At 42.1% G+C, this 20,186-nt stretch overlaps 1 protein-coding gene across 2 annotated transcripts in view; it reads right to left on the reverse strand.

Annotated features, from left to right (window-relative positions):
• The window catches only part of VPS54 (VPS54 subunit of GARP complex), a 45,268-nt gene extending 25,646 nt beyond the window's left edge, over nt 1-19,622 (reverse strand). The window contains exons 1-9 of one of the 2 annotated variants that reach the window (XM_050316650.1): nt 19,498-19,622; nt 19,000-19,090; nt 10,044-10,205; nt 9,090-9,195; nt 8,954-8,998; nt 7,430-7,508; nt 4,792-4,826; nt 3,413-3,470; nt 346-731 (exon numbers count right to left, since the gene is read on the reverse strand). In XM_050316650.1, the coding sequence (XP_050172607.1) occupies nt 346-731; nt 3,413-3,470; nt 4,792-4,826; nt 7,430-7,508; nt 8,954-8,998; nt 9,090-9,195; nt 10,044-10,179 (845 nt within the window). In that variant the 5' untranslated portion in view covers nt 10,180-10,205; nt 19,000-19,090; nt 19,498-19,622. Of the gene's footprint in view, nt 1-345; nt 732-3,412; nt 3,545-4,791; nt 4,827-7,429; nt 7,509-8,953; nt 9,196-10,043; nt 10,206-18,999; nt 19,091-19,497 lie in introns of both variants that reach the window. The other variant, XM_050316649.1, reaches the window with a different exon arrangement.
• Between the last annotated feature and the right edge of the window lie 564 nt (nt 19,623-20,186).

Genomic DNA, 20,186 nt, shown 5'->3' on the forward strand with positions numbered 1-20,186 from the left:
TGCAGACCCCTACATGGAAAACACCCTCTCAGCTGTGGGCTACAAGCCCAGCAAGATGAGAGTCCAGCCACAGCTCATCTCTCATCTCTGCACCCCTAAAATATCCGTAAACACGAACGTAGTACAAAGCATCTGGATGCTAAAAGTTCATCCCACTTTAAAAAAAAAATAAAATCATCAGGCACTAATCACACTGCTTATGCCACACTTGCATTTTGTACCTTTTGTACTGTGTCCTTTAAGAATGAATGAACAAAGGTAGAACAAACCCCTTCAGCCAACATGATGTGCTTGACACATTCCAGCTCTACTTGCATTTTATTCATGTCCTAGATGGTTACCTACCGGAAACTGTGAATACCTTGAAGCTCTTGCTGTAACACCTCCTGTGTTGTTGCTATTAAGTCCAAAGCTCCAACAAACTCAGAAGTGGATAGCAGCAACTGTACTGTGGGCTGTGTTTGGTGTACAGTAGCCATTAACTTCAATTTATTGTACGCTTTTATACAGTTATTTCTGGTGAGTGACAGTCTGAGAACTCGAAGTGATCCTTCACACATTACTTTATCAATTTTAGAGATTTTCTCTCTAAGCAATTTTACAGCCTGGGAGGTTTTCCTGAGGTAGTCCTGCAACTCATGCTGAGAGGTCATTGCATGAAAAAATGCTTCTGAGCGCAGAGAAATCTGATGAGCAATATTGACTTCCACAATGTCCAGATAATGGCTCAGCTAGAAAGAGGAAGGAAGAGGAAAAATGAACACTATTGTTATGACTTGGAAGCTTTATCACCATGCAAACACACTTTCAGGGTATTTGTCTTATTGCATCATGAAGAAATTTTGCTAATAAAAACTAAATCTCTTTGTCATATTAGCAAGCAAACAACTATCCATTTTGGTTAATAACTTCTTTGGGAAGGAACTCAAAATCACTTCGGGAAGGCTGATTTGATGCTTCTCCTGCTTGAAAATAACAAGTTGGAAAAAACAAATAACTCTAAAATACCCAAAACTTTTGTACCATATGGTTGCAGACCAGCACTGTTAGAATATGGACAATAAGCAGGAGCCTGCTCTGGATACTGGCTTGCAACCAGCAACAGTGTACACGTGCAAGTATTCTATGTCTAATTTGTGTCACTGAAGCTGCTAAAGGTGCAGCTGCCTACACTTGATGACACATCACTGGAATGGCTCTGCTTATTTAAAGGACTGTAGTATACCTTCTGTGTAGAAAAATCTCCAGGATACCTTTGGCTCCAGTTGCTATTTTGCCAACCAGTAGGAGGAGTTAGTACCAAACATATTTCCTATGTGCTGCCACTGTGAGATTCCCAGGGGCAGACCTACATGTTCAGAACCTGAAATTCCAATTCTCTGTGCTGAAGAGCTACCAGACCGCTGGCTTGCCCCGATTATTTGACCTATAAAAGTTCTGTGTTCTGGCTGATGCTGAATATGCAAACTCAAAGGACTGAGGCATCAGGATGCCTGTCTGAATGCTAATGCTCAGATGACCTGGTTTTTCTAAGAGATGCCAAGCATTCAAACCTCATACTAAATTTCAAAAGGTCCATCCAGAGATGGGAAGGAAATCAGCTGGAGGATGATTCCTTGTTAACAGTTATTTTCACGCATTTTCTACGGATACACTAGGGATTTATCCAATATGCAAACCCATCTTTTTTTTGTGCATATGTTCAATCAAAAGCATCCTCCGCCAACCACCTGTGACACATGTGGCCACAGGAAAAACAGAGACAAGCTGTGACACAGGGATCAGAGAAGGGGCTATTACAAACATTTATTTATGTGACTGCACCAACCAGATGCCCCAGGTCCTTTCACTACGCTAAACGAGGTAGAACAAACAGAACAAAATGACAGTACCTGCCTCAGAGAGCTTACAGTCCCAGTGTAGGGCAACACATGGAAGGAGGTAAGGAAGAGAAAAACATCATGGGGAAATTGTTCAAGCACATCAGCAGCAGCTCAAAAGCACTAATAGCCTAAGGAGGTGTGCTTAAGGCACTGTTTTCAAAATCCCGTTGAAAAATAGTGCCTGGAGCTAAGGACAATTACAGCAGCAGGGTGCATATTTACATGTGTAAGTGTAAACCTCATGCAGTTCAGAGACTTTAAAAAGTAAACCAAAAAATCTGGGCTCATTTCAGTAATATGAAGCAGTGTAATAATTTGTTTGTTAGGCAAGTGGCTTTGGAGGCAACTGAACAGTTTTGTGCTATTTAGGTATTTGTATCACCTGTCCAAAGCAGCTTGGCTCATGGCTATTAAAGCCTTATTTTCACTCCTCTGCATCAGAGAGGGCTCTGGGTCTCCTTCACTCAAAGTCCTTCTTGAGTTTCCATCTTGCTGCTGCCAGGAACACTTTGGAAATTTAAAACATATGCCAGACACTGCTTTTTCATCTTCAGATGGCAGCTGCCTCAGGAAACTTTGAAGTATTCCTCCAACTTTAGGTGTGGAGCACAACTTGATGAGCTGGCCTCCAGCAGAGCCTGTCTCTTCCTCCTGACCTGGCAGGAGAGCAGGAAGACTAACTCCTGCAAATTTGGAAACACTTTCCAGAAGATCCCATGGTTTTTGGTTTGTTTTTTTTTTAATATACCTTACTAATTTTTTTTCCCCTAGCTCCGAAAAGGTTTGGTAGATTAAACAGAAGGGAAAATTAAAGTTAGAAAACAGACTCCACAATTATGCAGATTTTCTAAAAGCATTTTATGGGTATTTGCACCATAAAGATGATTCATTATGAGATTTTCTACAGTGTGACTACATAGCTAACAAAAAAAAATTTAAAAAGACCAAGTAAAGACTTCTGTTTCCAATATGAAAGAAGCAGCTCTGCTTTCATGCTCTCCTTTGTGAAATGCAAAAATGGATCAGTGCAGATGCCATGACAACTAAAGTAAGAGGAATCTCCTAAAATACAAACCCCATAGGATTTAGTATTGCTTTTAGCATAGAAACCACAGTGCCTCGAATCTGGAATTTTCCTGAGATGTGAGAAAATAATAGTCTTACACAGTGTACAACCTCTAGCTTTCCCTTCTCATGGAAATGCTCTTCCCTCCCTAAGAAACTGCTCCACATCTCTGAACTTCTCAATATATACCTGCTTCACTATATTTTAGCCACCATGACGAGCCAGCTACTACATCATATACAGATTCTTTTTTCCAGATTTGATAGAACTATTTAGCAGGGAAAAATTGTTCTCTTTCAGTAAGATGCTTCTTTAGTAACAATCTGCAGCCTGATGTAAAGTGAGAGATAACAAAGCCCACAAGAGTGGTGTCTCAGCAAACACTGCACAACAGCAGCAGTGGATTTTCTTTGTAGTAACCAACAGCTGCAATGGATAACAACATCTTGCATCAAAGTTGTACCTTTTCTTGAAGTAACTTGGAGGAAGCTGCATCACGATTTCCTTTCCCACCAGCGGTACTAAAATGAGACCATGGTAAAACGGTATTAAATGTTAAGGAATCTTCCAAGGCAAAATCTGGTTTCATAAAAATCTGAAATAGAAAAACAAAAGAAATAAATGTGCCTCACTCAGCCCTACATTTTTCTGCCCCAGTTAAACACATCTCCTGTCTCATTAAGCTAACAGAGACCTTATTTGTTGATTTCAAAATCCAAATTTTCATTTATTGAGGCAAACAAATTCATTCCAGACCTTACAACCAATTTACTTTTCACTTTTGTGATCTGACAAAATCTTATCTTCCCAAAAGTGGAAGGCACAGCTCCAAAACTGCATGAGTGTTCAAACACCTGAGATGATCTAAACATCCTGAGTGTGCAAACATAGGCAGCATTAAAGTGCAGGTGGGTCCTCTAAAGAATCTGAGCCAACCTTCCTCCACTAACTGGGGTATCATCCTGCTGCCGATTTCTGCTCATTTCTGGGGCCACAGCTTCTACCAGACTGAGCCAGCTGTCAGGGTGCAGCAAACACGCTCAGGAAGAGTCAGTAACACACAACATTAATATCCTGGAGAACTATTGATCGAAAATCCTCTCTGATAACATTATTTACACTTGACAAAACTGGTACAAACCTTGGGCTTCCAGGTACACAGCAGAACCCTTTTGCCTGTATTTATGAAGTGTGATTTCAAAAGGTTCAACGTAAACTACAGCACCACACCACAATCAAGCATTCTTGTTCTCTGGACTTTAAACAAGGCAAGGACAGGTATTCAAATCACAGCCCACACAACCGGCAGAGATGCTGACCCACATTAACACTCTGACTTCTTAATGTGCTCAGAAAAAATTATTCAGAATAAAATGGAATCTGGAGTTGTGTCTTTGGCCAACCTAACACAAAAAGCATATATATACTGCATGCATATATGCAAGAGAGCTTTGATCAAGGATTCAAGGAGTTAAACCTAATGCTAAGTTGTACCCTATGCAATATTCAAGCTTCTACCAAACTCTTCAGGTTCCCTTTCCTCCGAGGGTGGCTAATTTTGTTCAGCTCTGAGGTTTTAACTTTTTTCTTATTTAAAGATGAATAAAAAAAAAAGGGATTTGTATTCTACTTTAAGTGAAAAATCAAGACCATGGGTAACAACAAGGGAAAAAAAAAGACTAACAAATTGTTCTTAGTCTTTTCTAATTCTGAGCACTGCAGATCCTCTTGAGAATCAACCCAAGTCATAAGCAAGGACAAAGTTGCTACAAAGCACGTGCATATATTCAACACTTCATGCGAGGAAACCTTACAAAAGCTCAGAGTGCACAGAAGCCATACCTTAGGTACTTGTTCCAGATCTGTTCTGGATTTATCTAAAATTAAAACAAAACACAAGTAGTCATTCATGAGCAAACAACAGAATACAATTCCCTTGAACAAGTGAATCCTATGAGGAAGTTTTCAAGACAACAATACCATGTTCCTCACAGAGAGGGAACAGGGTTATAAATTGATATGAGGCATTTTGACTGAACAGGAGGAGAACCTTTTTCCCCATGAGGACAATTAAGCATTGGAGTAGGCTGCTCATCCCTGGAGATTTTCTGGCTAAAGCTCTGAATGGCTTGACCTGATCTCACAGCTGAACTAGCTTTGAGATGGCAGTTGCAGTCAAGACCTTCTGGAGTCCCTTCCAACCTGAAATATTCTGAATCTTTGGAATGCTCTGCTGCTCGTTGTAGTTCAGGTCTCATGCTCAGACCACTCAAAGGTGCTTGCACCTGGCTGATTTGACAGTGACAATGTTAGACATACAAAGCACCTCACATTCATTAAGGCAGCAGCAAGGGCCAGTAAAAGGTCCTTCTAACATCACCCCAGTTTTGGTGCTCCAGACTGAAGCTGCCATATAACCACTTGTGCACAGCACTTGGAGACTGGATGCACAAAGACTGGCCAGAAGTACAAACAAGGGCTCAGGACAGAATCCCAAACACAGTGATCAAGCAGCTGTACTTCCCATGATCAAGCTGACCTGTCAACTGCAGAGGGTGAGGGAGTTGAGTTGAGCTGGGGAAAGAGCTGCATTATTATACATCAGCAGAACTTGAAGAAAAAGTAAATTCAGACTCTTGAGCTTCAGTCAAAAATCCCCTTTTCCTCCCTTACTCATTAACTTAGTGTGCATTATGGAGGGAGGGCACATTGGAGGACAAAAACGTTAAGGAATTTAAAAGCAACAAGCCCATGTCTCTGCTGGATGGTCTGGTCACCCCTGACAAACATAGTAAGTGCCAGCTCAGCATCATCTCCCACACTGCTCTCACCTCTTTGCTTTTACTTGATTTGTTTCTTACTTTCTTTGTACTGAAATACAAAAGACAACCTTGGAATCATCCTGCTGTCCTCAAGTCTTTGACAGAACAACTCTTATGGAAGTGAAAGGACATGTCTTGTGGGCTGGAGTTAAAGGAAGACAGGAAATGCTAACAGCAGAAATTACAGAAAATCTTGAGTTTCAGTTAACCAAATGATGCTTCTACTACTTTCTGGCTACCCAAGGACCTCCCAGTTAATTTGGTGACACAGTGATTTTCTCTTTTTAAAAACAAAAGACTCAGACTCTTTCAAAAGGGATTAAGACTGAAGAAGAAACCTTTATTCTGCAGTATGTGCCACAGACATTCAGGAGCAGCTATTCCAAAATAACACCCATACAAAAAAACCCTACAGAAGGGTTTCCTTTGGCGCAGAAAAGAAGGAAGAAAGTCAACTGAAAGAACTTTATCAGAAGTAAACTACTGAATGTTTCTTGCTGCATTACCTGTAGATGTTGATATACATAAGCATTATCAGACAGGGATTTGTAAATGAACCCTTTTATGCTAGCATTTTTGAGAAAATAAATTAAATATTAAAAACTATCTCCAAGTTATGAAGTGTTTCTTCTCCTTTTACTTGTCTTTTGCTCATCTTTGCTTTCTGATTTTGCCTCTCACCTTCCTATATCTAGTTTCATATTAGCTGAACTATTGCCATAAAATCTTGAAATTCAGCCTTGCTAGAACTGCCCAGTTCTGAGCTCCTCAGTACAAGACAGACCTGGACATACTGCAGTGAATCCTGTGAAGAGCCACAAAGTCGATTAAGATACAAGGAGGAGAGGCTGAGAGAGCTGAGACTGTTTAGACTGAAGAGGCCCAGGGGAGATCTTAGCAATGTGTTTAAAGATCTGATGAGAGGGTGTAAGGAAGGCACAGCATTTTTTAATCAGTGGTCCCCAGCGACAGGACAGAGGGCAATGGGCAGAAACTGATACATGAAAAATTCCATTTGAATATAAGGAAATCCTTTTACCACGAGGGTGGTCAAACACCGAAACAGGTTGTTCATACAGGTTGTGTAATCTCCATCTGTGGATAAATTCAAAACCTAACTGGACACTGTCCTCCCACTGGTGGCCCCGCTTGAGCAGATGGTTTCGACTAGACCATCTTGAGATGTCACTTCCCACCTCAGCCACCCTGTGATCCTCATGGCAGAGGCACAGGAATGACCCTGCACTGCTGTTCGTCACTGCCAACACAACAGCTGCTGCAAATTTGATGCAACAGTTTCAGTGGAGGTTAAAATAAAAAGCAGTTGAAAAAAACACTGTTGGGGACCCAGTGACCTGCCATGAATGCAAACATGCCAAGAAGAAGTTTCAAAGCGGGTATCACAAGCATTCTGACCTGTAAAATATCAGCAATGTTCTTGAATAATTCTCGTCAACCATGTTTGAGTTTCCAATTATTGTTACAAAGAAATCATCACCAGCTACTACTGCACATGCAGCCCTTGAGCAAGTAACAGATGATCAGTATGTTATAGAATCAATAATGAATAACATTCATAACATTCATTATTGATGACACAACATACTCATACAAAAAGACATTACTTTTTAATGACTAAAGGATGGCTTTGACTGTACCGTGTGTGTGTAATAGAGTCCTGTCGAAGGTATCTTTAGGAGTACAAATATTCTTGCATCTTTCATGAACCTTCTCTCTCTGTAAAAGAGAAAAGATATTAAAGAATTATTCTAAGGCTTAAAAAGCATTTTTAAAAAATAAGGTTTTTTCTTTGAAGTAGGACATTCAATGAAATACAACTGCATTATGCCAAATAAATTCTGACAAGTTCACAACAGTATTTTCTTCCTTTTATAAGCTCAGACAGTTTGTCCAGGTGAAAGGTACCAAAAATTTCAACATTTGAAAGAAAGTGAACACAGAAGTTATTGAAGAAGTGTAATAACTTCTCTACATAATGATATGTAACCATAGATCAACTGTAATTACATATACAAACATTTATTTGATGTCTAATCCAGAAATCACACTAACACACAATGAATACTTTTTCATTGCTAAATTAAATTGGATCAAAGTAGAAATTACTTCCATATCTTACTAATGAGCACCTTGCTGAAACCACATATCTTGTTTCATCATGCCGAGCTTCAAATTTCATACATCACCAGAGACTACAGTGGTGAGAAATTATATTTCTAAAGAACACCAATGTTAACTAGAGTTCTGCTAGGAGCTGCCTCATAGGTCAGTTCCCTGTTTTCAAAATCTTCTTTCATTTAGCAGTAATCAATGAAGTGCTACTTTTAAAGGATGAAATCTTAAACATTTAAAACGCTGAATACGTGAGTTAATGGTGGCAATAGTTCAGTTGTAGTTCAGTTATAGACAGTTCACTTCCACAGTCTTTAACTACAGTTACACAAGTAACACTTCCTGTAGCTAATTCCAAACCAGCAAAAAAATAAGGAAGCTACAAACCAAGGAAGCAGAAAACAGCAGGAGACTTCTACATGTTCTTTCAGTGAAAAAGAAAAAAAAGAATGCTACATACTTACTGCCACCTGTATTTTAAGAGTTTGTAGAAGTCTCCTGCTGGTCCTGGTGTCTTTAGATGTAGCTTAAACCTTCCTGTCACAAAAGAAATCATCAAGACAATAGGCCTATTTATAGTTTAAGAACTTCATGTATAAATGTTTAGATTGAAGACTCTTAAATAAGTGTCTTCAACTCTTGTAGCATGTAGTCATTTGACCCAAAGGTCTGAGAATGCTATGCCAGCACTGTAGAGCCCAACCATTAAACAATCCTTACAGAAAAAAAAGGATTCTGAAACAGAAAGAATAAATATGAACTGTAAGCCTTGGTGCAGAGCTCAGTATTCAGAGACAGAAACTAAAAAAAAAAAAATATATATATATATATATATATGAAATTGCCTCAGGACAAATCAGACAGCATTTTCCACATGATGGATACTGAGATTATAAAACAAGAAATGCCTAAAGAAGACCCAATAAACACGGAAAAGCAAATTAATTATCGGCTAGCTGTATGATGGACTACTAGCAGGGACATTCTAATTAGAAGAAGGATATCCTTCTGGTCCCTAGCACTACCAGCATCTACCTGGGCATTCTTACCGGAGCGATTTCCTGTTGGTATAATGCAAAATGTTCCTTGGTGATCTGTGGGAGGTAGAATGAAGGCGTGACTTCAGTGTCCACAAAGTCCACTCCCCATGTTTTTGTAAAGAAATCAGATTCCCTTTTTGCTAACCTAGGATCATTTAGTGCTGCTGGGAGATTGACTTTGGAATGATAAATAGTCCATCTTTGCTGATCCACAACTAGAGATGGGCTGTCACATAAGTTACTGGGATCGCCTGCAGCACAAAAGACAAGACAGTTTGTTAAGGTCAGAAACAAAGCTGTAGTTTTTGCTAAACTGTGGTTCTTGAGCAAGCCATGTCTTCCCAGTTACACAGTGGATTAGCATTATCTATGCAAAAGACAGATGATATTCTACTGCAACACTTCAACTTGCACTGCTATCAGATTAGCCAACACAAGTTTTGAACACAGTATTGGTATACTGACACTCACTAAATATATTTAGCTCAACAGCATTAGCTTCTACTGCAGAGAAAAAAATTCCAACCACAAACAGATTTCTAATACTCTGAACTTGGTCAGAATGACAGCTGCAATTCATTAGCATTACATACCGTAACTCTGAAGATCCCACCCCACCTACTCATTTTTATAAACTCAGCTTTAGTGCACCACAGCAGCTGGAACTGTGACCAAAACCTGGTTTTGTGACAGCACTAGAGACTTAAAACAGCACTACAGACAAGTCTCTTGCTTCCTAGTGCAGAAGGGCTGTGATGTTTCACAGAGGTCATGCAAGCCAGACTCCAAGTACACAGGACACATCTGCTGCAGGCTCTGAAAGACTATTCCCCCTTATTGCATGGAGTATGGATTACAGCCACAATGTGGAATCACATCCCATCTATAATGGGAACATCTTAAAACAAGCTGCAAATGGGAACCCTCTCCTATTGCTCCAAAGGGACACTGGGTGGTATAAAGCAGAATTGCAGCACACTTGGACAAACATGACTGTGGCTCAGTACACTGCACCCACTGCGAGAAACGCTGACCGAACAACTGCAAACAGTTTAGCAAATTTCACTGCACTCCCACTCTCCCTGCACACCAGCATTACCTGTGGGTTCCTTGGGACACACATCAGGCAGTGACTGCACAGGGCGAAAGCGTTTCGTGGCATCCATTTCTTTTTTAAAGAAAGCATCGCTGCTGTTTGACTGAGGCACTGGTGAAGAACTGTGGCTTGATGCCATTGCATAAAATCACCACTTGATAAAAGCTAAATAGGAAACAATAAATATCAAGGCTTTAATAAGGCTCTGCTGACACACTGTAGCAAAACAATGACACTCCAGTACTTTTTTTAACTGCAATACTTCAACTGACACATTTCAACAACAGCGGGAGAAAGTTTACTTTAAACACAAAAATAAAAGGCAGAATACAACTTCATAGTCTGTTCCTCCCACACCTCTAGGTTTGGAGGATAGCACAGCACCAATAAAATGTTACATTAAAAAAAAAAATCTTTCAGGCACTTCTTGCTTTCTTGCCATAGTTACTGCAGCCATGGTGCACACACTCATCGTAGAATTTCCTCTCGAATATCAGGGAAATTGATAATTCAACTTTACTTGGCTGCCTAGTAAAACTACAGTTTATTTCACCATAAAAAGTATTTGCACAGAGAAGACAATTAAAACATAGATCAAAAAGCTCCAGAGTGAGGAAAGTCCCACTAATTTTCAGTTCAATTTTAAGCTCCCATTTTGAAAATAAACAGCCTTAAAAAAATTACACCAGGGCTGAACTTAATGAGTTCTTTCCATCTGTAAACAAAAACGCATTTCCATCAAAGTATCAGTCAGTAGTAAAGTGCAGAACTATTAGAGGTTTGAGAGTTCATTAAAACTCTTAAACAGGGATGTTTATTAAAACATCCCCATAATGTGCAGCTCAAAGAGAGCTTGTTCAAAGGGACCAATCTGGATCCTCGCCTTTAAGGAGAAATTAAATGCATCCAGCAAGATCTTAGCATTTAACTACCAACCCTTAATGGACACCTAAATTACTTACTACCCTGTGAAGGAGCACAAAAAGATAAAAGGTCTATTTTTTCTTCAATCACTGAAGGATGACTGTACCTCACCCTGTCAGATCCTAACAGCGTCACACACATTACAGCAAATTAGAAAGAAAAAAAAAAAAAAAAAAAAAAAAGAGTTCTACGTTCTAAATGAGGTTGAAAGTGTCCTACAGGACAATTCTAAAGACCAGTTAAGATATATAAGTACAGCTGTAATAGAGAATCCCAATGAGGAGGGGTAAAAAACCCTACTGGTTGACACAAAGAATTGCAACAGTCAGAAAGAGAAAAAACCTTTCCAGGTATCTGACAGATCTTCCTTAAATATCATAAAACATCAGTCTCTCTCCACAAAAAGCTCCCAAACCTCCTTTTTCTCTACTACCTCTATTGCATGTTCATATTTTTATGTTTTTCCCTTAACATTTACAAAGCAACTTCTTTCTTCATGAAGCTCTTCCCTGATGTTTTGGGGTGGTTTTGTGAAAAATCTGGTATATTATGACAAAACACTGTCATTGTAGCATTCTTAAAAAACACATCCATTGCTCTGTTGCAATGACCAAGTCTCCTTAAGGCATACAGTAAATTTATCTGCACTTGGAACTGCTTCAGAGTGCTGTATTTGCAGTTTTCTCCTGTAAAAGGCTCTGTAATATGAGACACAGTCTGCTCTAGCCAGATGTATGAGCAACTAGGGCAATTTGTAGGAAGCACTGAAATCTTGTACTCTTGCTAGCAAGTATTTCATTAAGCCTTCCTCCTTCCCCACAACAAAGTACCACCTAAAAGGACTGTCTAGAATGTGAATTGTCTCAGCTACATAAATATGAGTGGAGAAAATGCTAACTGTATTATGCTAGTCAAGGATTAAAAACAAATTTAAAAGACAGTTTAAGACTGAAGTCTAGCTCAACACCTCAGCTTTTCAAAAACCAAACTATACCTACTCTTGCACGGATATTTTTGTTACTTATCACCATAAAATATTCACTGACAAATCTTAAAATAGAATGAAGAGAGTACAATAAAATATCAGTGCAAGCAGTAACCTTCGTACTACCGAGTGGATTTCAACAACATATAAAGCTTCACAGGCAGAGGCCTTCTTAAGTGGCACGCAATCTGATGCTGTACTAAATTATTCATAGTTAACAGCTATTCTAGTATCCTCATAAGTCAGGACCTTATGGATAATTAACCTCAATGAAGAGCCACATTTGCACAGGAATAAAGCCATCTGTACTGCCCCAAACCAGGCATTCCACAAAATGCAGTCCTTAAATTAGGCAAGGAGGTGTAGCTTGAGAGAGAGAGAGAAAAATGGACAATAATGCCTGAATTAAATTCAAATTAGAAAGGAATATTTGCCAAGTCCTTATGAAGACAGAAATCCTGCCCTACACCCAAGCCCTTCTCTGTGCACTAACTTTGCCCACAGTTGGAAAAGTTTTATTTGTTCACCAACAGAACAGTTGTTCCTTGTGCTCCACTACAAAACACTCTACAGAGAAATGAACCTATAACCAGTCTCCTGACTCAACATTTTAAAACATGTAATAATAATATATAAATTTGCTGATTTAAACATACCAAAACAAACAAAACGCCATGTTAAGACAGAACAGAACTGCTGCAGAATATTTTAACTCATTCAACTTCCCATGCCAGTGAAAGGCAGGTAAATGCAGTTAACTGCACAAACTGTGCAGAAAAATGAGTTATGAAATGGTGACTCCCCATGAGTCTCTTACTCAGAAGAACATATGGCCACAGTAAGACTATGCAACCGTGTAACTTCATGACATCAGCACTTAAATTGTATACAATTATGTGTTACATAAACTGTGTTCTCTCCAGTAATCACCACAAGTTACTCATATTTTGTCTAGCAACGTGTATTAAACTAAGACAATTTAAAAAAAAACAACTTTAGAGGTTAGATGCAAGAGTAATGATGGAACCTGGAGCCCAAGATTATGGTTTTAGTTACAACTTGCCTTCAAATATATTACATCTATTTTGTGCACAATGTATTAACTCCCTTAGTCAAAATTAAATTACACCGTCACTGTAGTGACTTACTATCGCTGAAGTTAAACCAAATGAACCGTGGCAACAATGAAAATATCTTTGATGAGTTGAATTTACAGTTTTCTTACAGTCTGAACACATGAAGGGTAACCTTTCATCTTAACAGCTCCCTGTTTAAAAACATTCTTGTTCAATAACACGCTCAGCAGCTCCGATACGACACAGCTGTACAACTCACAGCATGCAACAAAACGACTGCGATGACGAAAGGAATAACCACATGCCTGGGTACTTGTACAGTCAGCAAAACAGAAGATCTGTGCAGTCAGTAATGTATTAATCACGTGGCTTTTAAGAAGTTATTTCTGTGATGACTACGCTGTGACTCTGGAGTTTCACACCCCAGGTTTCAGCTGTTAGAAGAGAGCACAACAAACAACCAAACGTATTACTCAGAAGTAATTGCCCAGGACGGCTGTAACTCTGCAGCATGGGCTTGTTTTTCCAAGTATTAAGACTTGTGGAAACTGTCTCTCCATATTCTGAGTGTTATTCACACACTTTGTGTTTATGATGGTGAGTCTTCGCTTCCCAAACATCCAGTACTGTGACTAAATAAACACCTTATTAGAGAAGGTGCAAACTAAGCCTTGTCTGTTCATGGATACTAACTTTGCATTTCTCCATTTTTTGGGTAGTTTTTAATTAGCATTATCAACCAATTTTCTAACTCCTACTTCAGGTGACAGCTTTGCAAAAGTTAATAATTTTTACTGGGAATTTTCACATGTGCATACTTTGGTTTGTAAAGTTGTGATTTGTATTAACAATGCAAATTAGAATTTATTAAGTCAGCATAATCCCTGCAAGGTGCCTGAAGTCTCCATTTATGCATTAAACAAACTCATATTTCTCCTTTCTCTGCGCTCTCCCTCACAAATGAAAATAAATCTACAGCCCACTAGTAATACCTTCATCTTAAATTGGCAGTTTTGATAAGCTAGATGGTACTTCAAGGGACACCCAGGAACATGGAGCTTAAAAGCTTCAGCTCTTCAGACACTTCACAGAACCTGCTCTCCAAACTTTACTTCAGCTTCAAAACCAGTCATATCAGTGAAGAGACACTAAGCACCCAAGAGGAAGACCCCAGGGTTCCAACTGACCATATAACACTGAGCAAGCTTCCCTTTAAGTATTCCACATTGTCCACTGTGTGCCCATTGGACAACCAGCAGGTACTTTTGAAGAGGAACACGCTGCATCCCAAAGGTAAGGCGGGAGAAATTTCTCTGTGAACACAAATGGCACGGTAAAATCCCCGCTGCTTTTCAATGGCTTTGACAACAACAGGGTGAAATGAAAACATTGCAAGCACTGTTCTGGTTACCCAACACCCTTTGTAAGAGAAAACCAACAAAAGCCACGCACAAATTAAGCTAAAGCAAAATATTTCACCTCTTCTAGAAGACATCATAAACACCAAAGACACTTATTAAGAAAAGTACACCTGAAACATAACTAAAGGAGAGAAATGCACGAGGGATTCCATCCAGGGCCTCAACAGCCAACAACATGTTGTTATTGATCTAATGTATTTACCCTGTCCTCAAAAGTTTAGGTTTCCCTATCTATTATTATGCAGCTCTTTTTGCTAAATCAGCAGGATTTACCCTGTAACAGGGAAGCCACGGTACGAGCAAAGTGCACACCAGCTTTGCAAGACGTGAACCAGACTGCGCTAACACAAGCTTTCAGGTTTTTTTTTTCAACCAGCTAATTCCTCAGGCTGAAATTTCCACGCTTGTCCCTGGTGCCCTGAGACAGACATCCCTATTTCAGAGGAGGAGCTGGGAAGATTAGCTTGGAGCAGAAATGTTGAAGCAGTTTCAGAGAATGAGCTTTAGCTGTTCTGCTAAGCCAAGCTCTTTCTGAACAACCTACTTCCACCCTGGGGTTTCAGACTCGGAAGCAGATGACTGTCAGGGGGATGATGAGGTCAGAGTTAGAGGAGAGTTGTGACTTGTCCCCATGGCAAGGCATCTACATTTGGGGCACACTCCAACATCAAACCTCTTTACACAGCCTGGAGAGGAGCCTGTGTCAGCCTGGCCTTTCTGAAAGCCTAATAAATATACAGATACTTCTATTCATAAACACACGTATATTTTAGTGCATTTTGCACATCCAAATAGTATCCCAAACCTCCTGTTCTCACACTGAGGGTGTGAACGTCTCTGCAAAGTTAGCAGGAGTGATGACCACCCAGATTAGCCTTGCTGGCTAATGAAAGCAACCCAACAAGGAGGCTGTGTATGAGTTATCTGCCTTTCTCATCAGCCCTGCTTAGCCACATGTGCTGTTACGATCCAGCAGATTCTGTAATTCCTCAGACGGTGCCACTTTCCCAGCAAACTGCATAATGGGGACTGTGGAAAAGTAAAAGCACTTGAATAGCTAAAAGAGTAATGCCACCACTGTCCCCTTAAATTGTCTCTTTCATAAGGGCATCTCAAAACACTCTCCTCAAAAAGGGAAACAGGGAAGAAAGAACAGTAATCTGACTCTGGAGAAAGAACTGGACAGCTGCATCCTCGCTGCAAAGCACCATGGATAGACTACAAGGCCAGGATAAAACATCCGATTTTCATATTATTATATTTTGTATTTTGTTTCTTTTGCCCTCCCCAGCTGAAGACACCACAACAGCAGATGAAAAAAAAAACAAACAAACACAAACTAAAAAAAGCTTTAGTTGAGCTTCACTTCTTTAAACCCAAGAATAAGATCCTCTGAAAATAATTACCCAAGAACGTCCCATCACAGAATAAGGTCTTGTGACTTAGAGTAATACATAAATGTCAACATTTTGTCAAAAACTAGAAAGCAATTATCTCCTTATAGACAAACTATCTGGAAAAGTAATATTTCACTTTTGTTCAGGTACTGAATAAGGCAATTACATGAAACATCTGTGATGTACCCAACGTACCAAATGCACTTCCTCTCATCCGGAAACCCAAGCTCCCAATGCTGAACACTAATTTGAAATCGGAAGGCAGCTTGCCTGCTGGAGGAACAGACCTTTCTACAGCTATTTAGGTCATTATGCACCAAGTTCTTGCGTGCCAGGGGTGCTAGAAGCATTCAGAAACAATCAGCAAAGCAGTAAAAATATATGTCAGAAAAGGCCTGTGGTTAGTTGCCCACAGTATCGCACAAGATGAGAGTGAAATCATTTTGTACTCATTTTTTTCCAGGCATCAGCATTACAGTGTGTGTTATCCTCTTGGAAAATGGTGAAATATGAGCATCTTCTACAGCTCACAGAGGGCCATGCAGCTGAACAAAGACCACGGAGCCCCAGCAGGCAATCCTGCTACAAGTCTGTCACAGGCAGAGACTGCAGAGCAGTGACATGGGGAGGAAAGGCAGAAGAATTTCACCAGCCCCAGCAAAAATCCCAACACTGAGGTCCTGACTTTACAAAAGGAGTCTGACAGAAGCTCGGGGCAATTTGCATCAACAGCAAGTTTCCCTGTGCAGCCTCTCTGCCTGCTGTCTTCAGCAGGGTTAGGCTCATTTGAAACTTATCTTCCAAAAATGTGAATTTTCATGAGAACTGCATCTCTCCAAAGCCTTACCCAAGTCCTGAACTGCAAGTAGCCATGAAGGAGCCAAAATAAAACACATAATACCTTTGACATTATGCATAAAGCTGAGACCAGAGACCACCAAAAAGCAGGCCCAGTATACCCCATATCTTACTGAGCAGTCTTGACACAGGATGCCAGTCCACTGGCACGAGGCAGTAAATCACTCTACGGGGCAGGTCCTCAGCAAACAAGACCATCCAAACTTCAACATGGTGAGAAACGAGAGCATGCCACCCATGTTTGCTGACAGTTCTCGTGGTACTGATACCTGCCCAACAGAAGGTCAAACGAAACCGATCGCCTCCATTCACATCACGTCCTTTTCATCCCTCAAATGGCTTCCACTGACACAGAGGAGAAATAATTCTACAACCCAAAAACCAGTATGGTTATGCTACATCTAGAACGCCAAAAAGACAAACGGAAGGCCTTACATTGCTGCTTACAGCAACTGTGTGAAACTAGTGGGAACTCCTCTGACATATTGCAAAGCGTCGGATATGCTATTCCAACTCTAATAACCCATCTTAAAAGTACTCCCACACACATCCAAAGTGGTTCCTTTTGTATTTTATTTTTATTTAAGAACCAGATTGATAAAGATGGGATATTTCAGCTATTACATATGAGTATTTCAGAACATCTGATCAGTAAACAGATCTGTCATTTTTGACTACGAAGGAAATACATTAACAGTTCTTTACCTTTTGAAAAGAACACTCAATTCTTTTTTTTTTTTTGTTTTTAAATCTAGCACTGAGGTGAAGTGGGTGCAAAAAGTTAAAAATATAGGGAAGACAAATCTTAGATGTGCCAGTAAATATTTCCTTGGACTCAATCACATGAGGCCCCAGAAACATGTACCTAGAGCATCCACATTCACACTCATCCACTCGCTTTTTCAGTTCCATTCATAAAATAAGACGAAGAATAAACAAAGCGTTAAAAAAAAAATAAACCAAAAGAAAACTGAGCCTTCCAGCTGGAAGGATAATATGATGTTTGTTGCCCTTCTCTCTTCTTGAGAGACTCACGGCTCCTCGTTTCCCCAAAAGTCTGAAAAAGAAAAGCAGAAGTGGCTTCTACACAAACTTGCTGCCCCAAAAGAAGAAATAACACATACATGATTCCATTTCCCAACCTCTTCCCACCTAAACTGCCAAAGAGCAAGTCTGCAGTCTGCTTCCTCCACTCTTTCCAGTGGCTCCTCACACTTTCCAGGCAAACAAAACCCTTCTTCAACCTTGGAAATGTACATAGTCTTCTCCTCCCGTGAGGTTTGTGCTGTCAACAAGGCAAAATTCCAACACACACACCCCCAGACTCCTGCTACGGAGAAAGATGGTACTGAAGACACAGGGACACTCGGGACAGATCCTGTTACTGGCAAATCAGATGGCAGAGGTAGAGATGCTCCTTGGTGTGCAACTTTCTGACCCCACTGTGAGGCTACCCACATGATGCACAGTGACTTTTGATTAAACAGCCACGGATCTCCTGTCTGTTAGTCCATTTAAGGCATTGTTTTCCTACCCAGCAGAAGCACTACCCTATGCCCGAAGAATTTCAAGGGAACTATAGCTTTTACCTACACTAGAGTTTGGTCAAGAGTCACACTGACTCTCAGGCAAAAGGAGTAATTACTGCAGCCACTACAATAATAAAGTACTACAGACAGGTTTTTTAGTAAGAAACAACAACAGGGTTGTAACAGGGTTGCAGAGCAGATGTTATAGCACAGCTGCACAGAAATCCGTAGGACTTCTCATTCACAACCTCCTCAGATAGGGTACAGGTAACACACTAAAGACACCACCTATGCTTGAAAAATGTCAAAAACCCCACATGTGCAAGTCTGAAGTCCAGTAATTATTCTGATGTACACTCGATGTGATGTAAGAGAAACCCCAAGTATTTAGAGAATATAAGAAAAACAGAGAAGGAAAAGAGAACCAACAACATACTAAGGCCTAAACCAGCCAGTCGGAGAGGGAAAGTTTTGGTTGAGCGTGCAGAAGGTTGGTATTTTACATGCACATAGGGGTATTTCACTCAACAGGACACACTGTGCTTGAAAATTTACAGTAAGGGGAGACAAGAAATTACATTTGCCCACGCACAAAATTTTAGGATCATCTACAAACACAGGAACCATCGCAATCCTAAGCGGCTTACGGAACCAACAAACCCTTCGGCGCTCCGCAGCCCGATCTATCCCATCCTTGCTGCCAGGCGCCAGCTTTACAGAAGAAACCCCAAAATACCTGCCCTAAACCAAAGCCAGGAGCCGGCCATACCTCGGGGAGAACACGCCGGGAGTATCTGCGGGAGGCCGTCGTCATATCTGTCCCCGTGGCATCGCTCGGAATGCTGCCGGGGGCTGGGGACCTGCGGGGGGGAGGGAGAGCGACCACATGAGGGAGGCCCGGCCTCGCACCGGCACCTCCGAACACACCCGGCGCCGCTCCCAGACACCGCCCGCTCCCCGCCGGGGGGTTACCATGGAAATCCAGAACGTGGATTTGCAGGAAAAGGGCAGAGAGAAGCGGGGAGAAGCGGGCAGCCAGCCCCGCCGCCCGCCCGCCCGCCCGCCCTTCCCTCACGCCGCCCGCCCCGCCACCCGGCCCAGGCCGCCGGCGCCGCTCACACAAAGGGGAGCCCCGGGGAAATCAAACTTTCCCGGCCGCTCCCCCGGGGAGAGCCCCGGCTGCTGGCGGGGGCGGGAGGCACCTGCGGCGCCGAGGGCGGGCGGTCGGGCGGTCGGGCCGCGGGGCGGGCGGGCCCCGCTGCCTCACCTGCGGCGGCGGGCGGGATGCGCGGCCTAGCGCGGCTCCTCCGCCGCGACACGTCGGTGCCCCCGCGCAGGGCGGCGCAGGAAGCGGCCCGGGCGGCGGCGGCAGCGGCGGCGGCGGGAGGAGGGAGGAGAGAGCCGGGCACCGCCTCTGCCACCGCCCGGGGGAGGAGCCGCGGCCGGCGGAAGGGGCCGCGCTGGGGCTGCGGTCCCGCCCCCGTGGGAGCGGGGCTGGCTTCGGGTGCGCTGAGGGTCGTGATGAGGGGACCGGCGTTCCCTTTGGCGGAGGCTCTGCCAGTGACCCATCGCTGTGAGAGCCCCCATCAGCGACCCACAGGGTGCGGCTCTCACCCCGACCCCCACGAGTGTCGCCACCGTCCCGGCGGTGAGATCCCCCGCCTCGGTGATCCGCAGCTGCGGCACCGACCGTCGTCCCCAGGGCGCACGATGGGTGCTGCTCCGCACAGCCCGTCTTACTCAGATTTGTGTTTATTAATCCCCTATCAGGCCACGGGAGATTCTGAAATGCGGGGACGCTGTGAGGTCCCAGTTAAGCGACAGCAGCCTCGCTCCTGGTCGTGCCCTAAACAATGATTAAATCCTCGGCCATGGTCCTGTGGCACAAGGCGACTCTGATTGACAGCAGCGATTCCAGATGTGTTGAATGGCAGAAGCGTCATGGGCTGTGTAAAT

Source organism: Myiozetetes cayanensis, unplaced genomic scaffold (assembly GCF_022539395.1).
Source record: "Myiozetetes cayanensis isolate MyiCay16 unplaced genomic scaffold, myiCay2020 scf2-11, whole genome shotgun sequence".
Taxonomy (NCBI): Eukaryota; Metazoa; Chordata; class Aves; order Passeriformes; family Tyrannidae; genus Myiozetetes; species Myiozetetes cayanensis.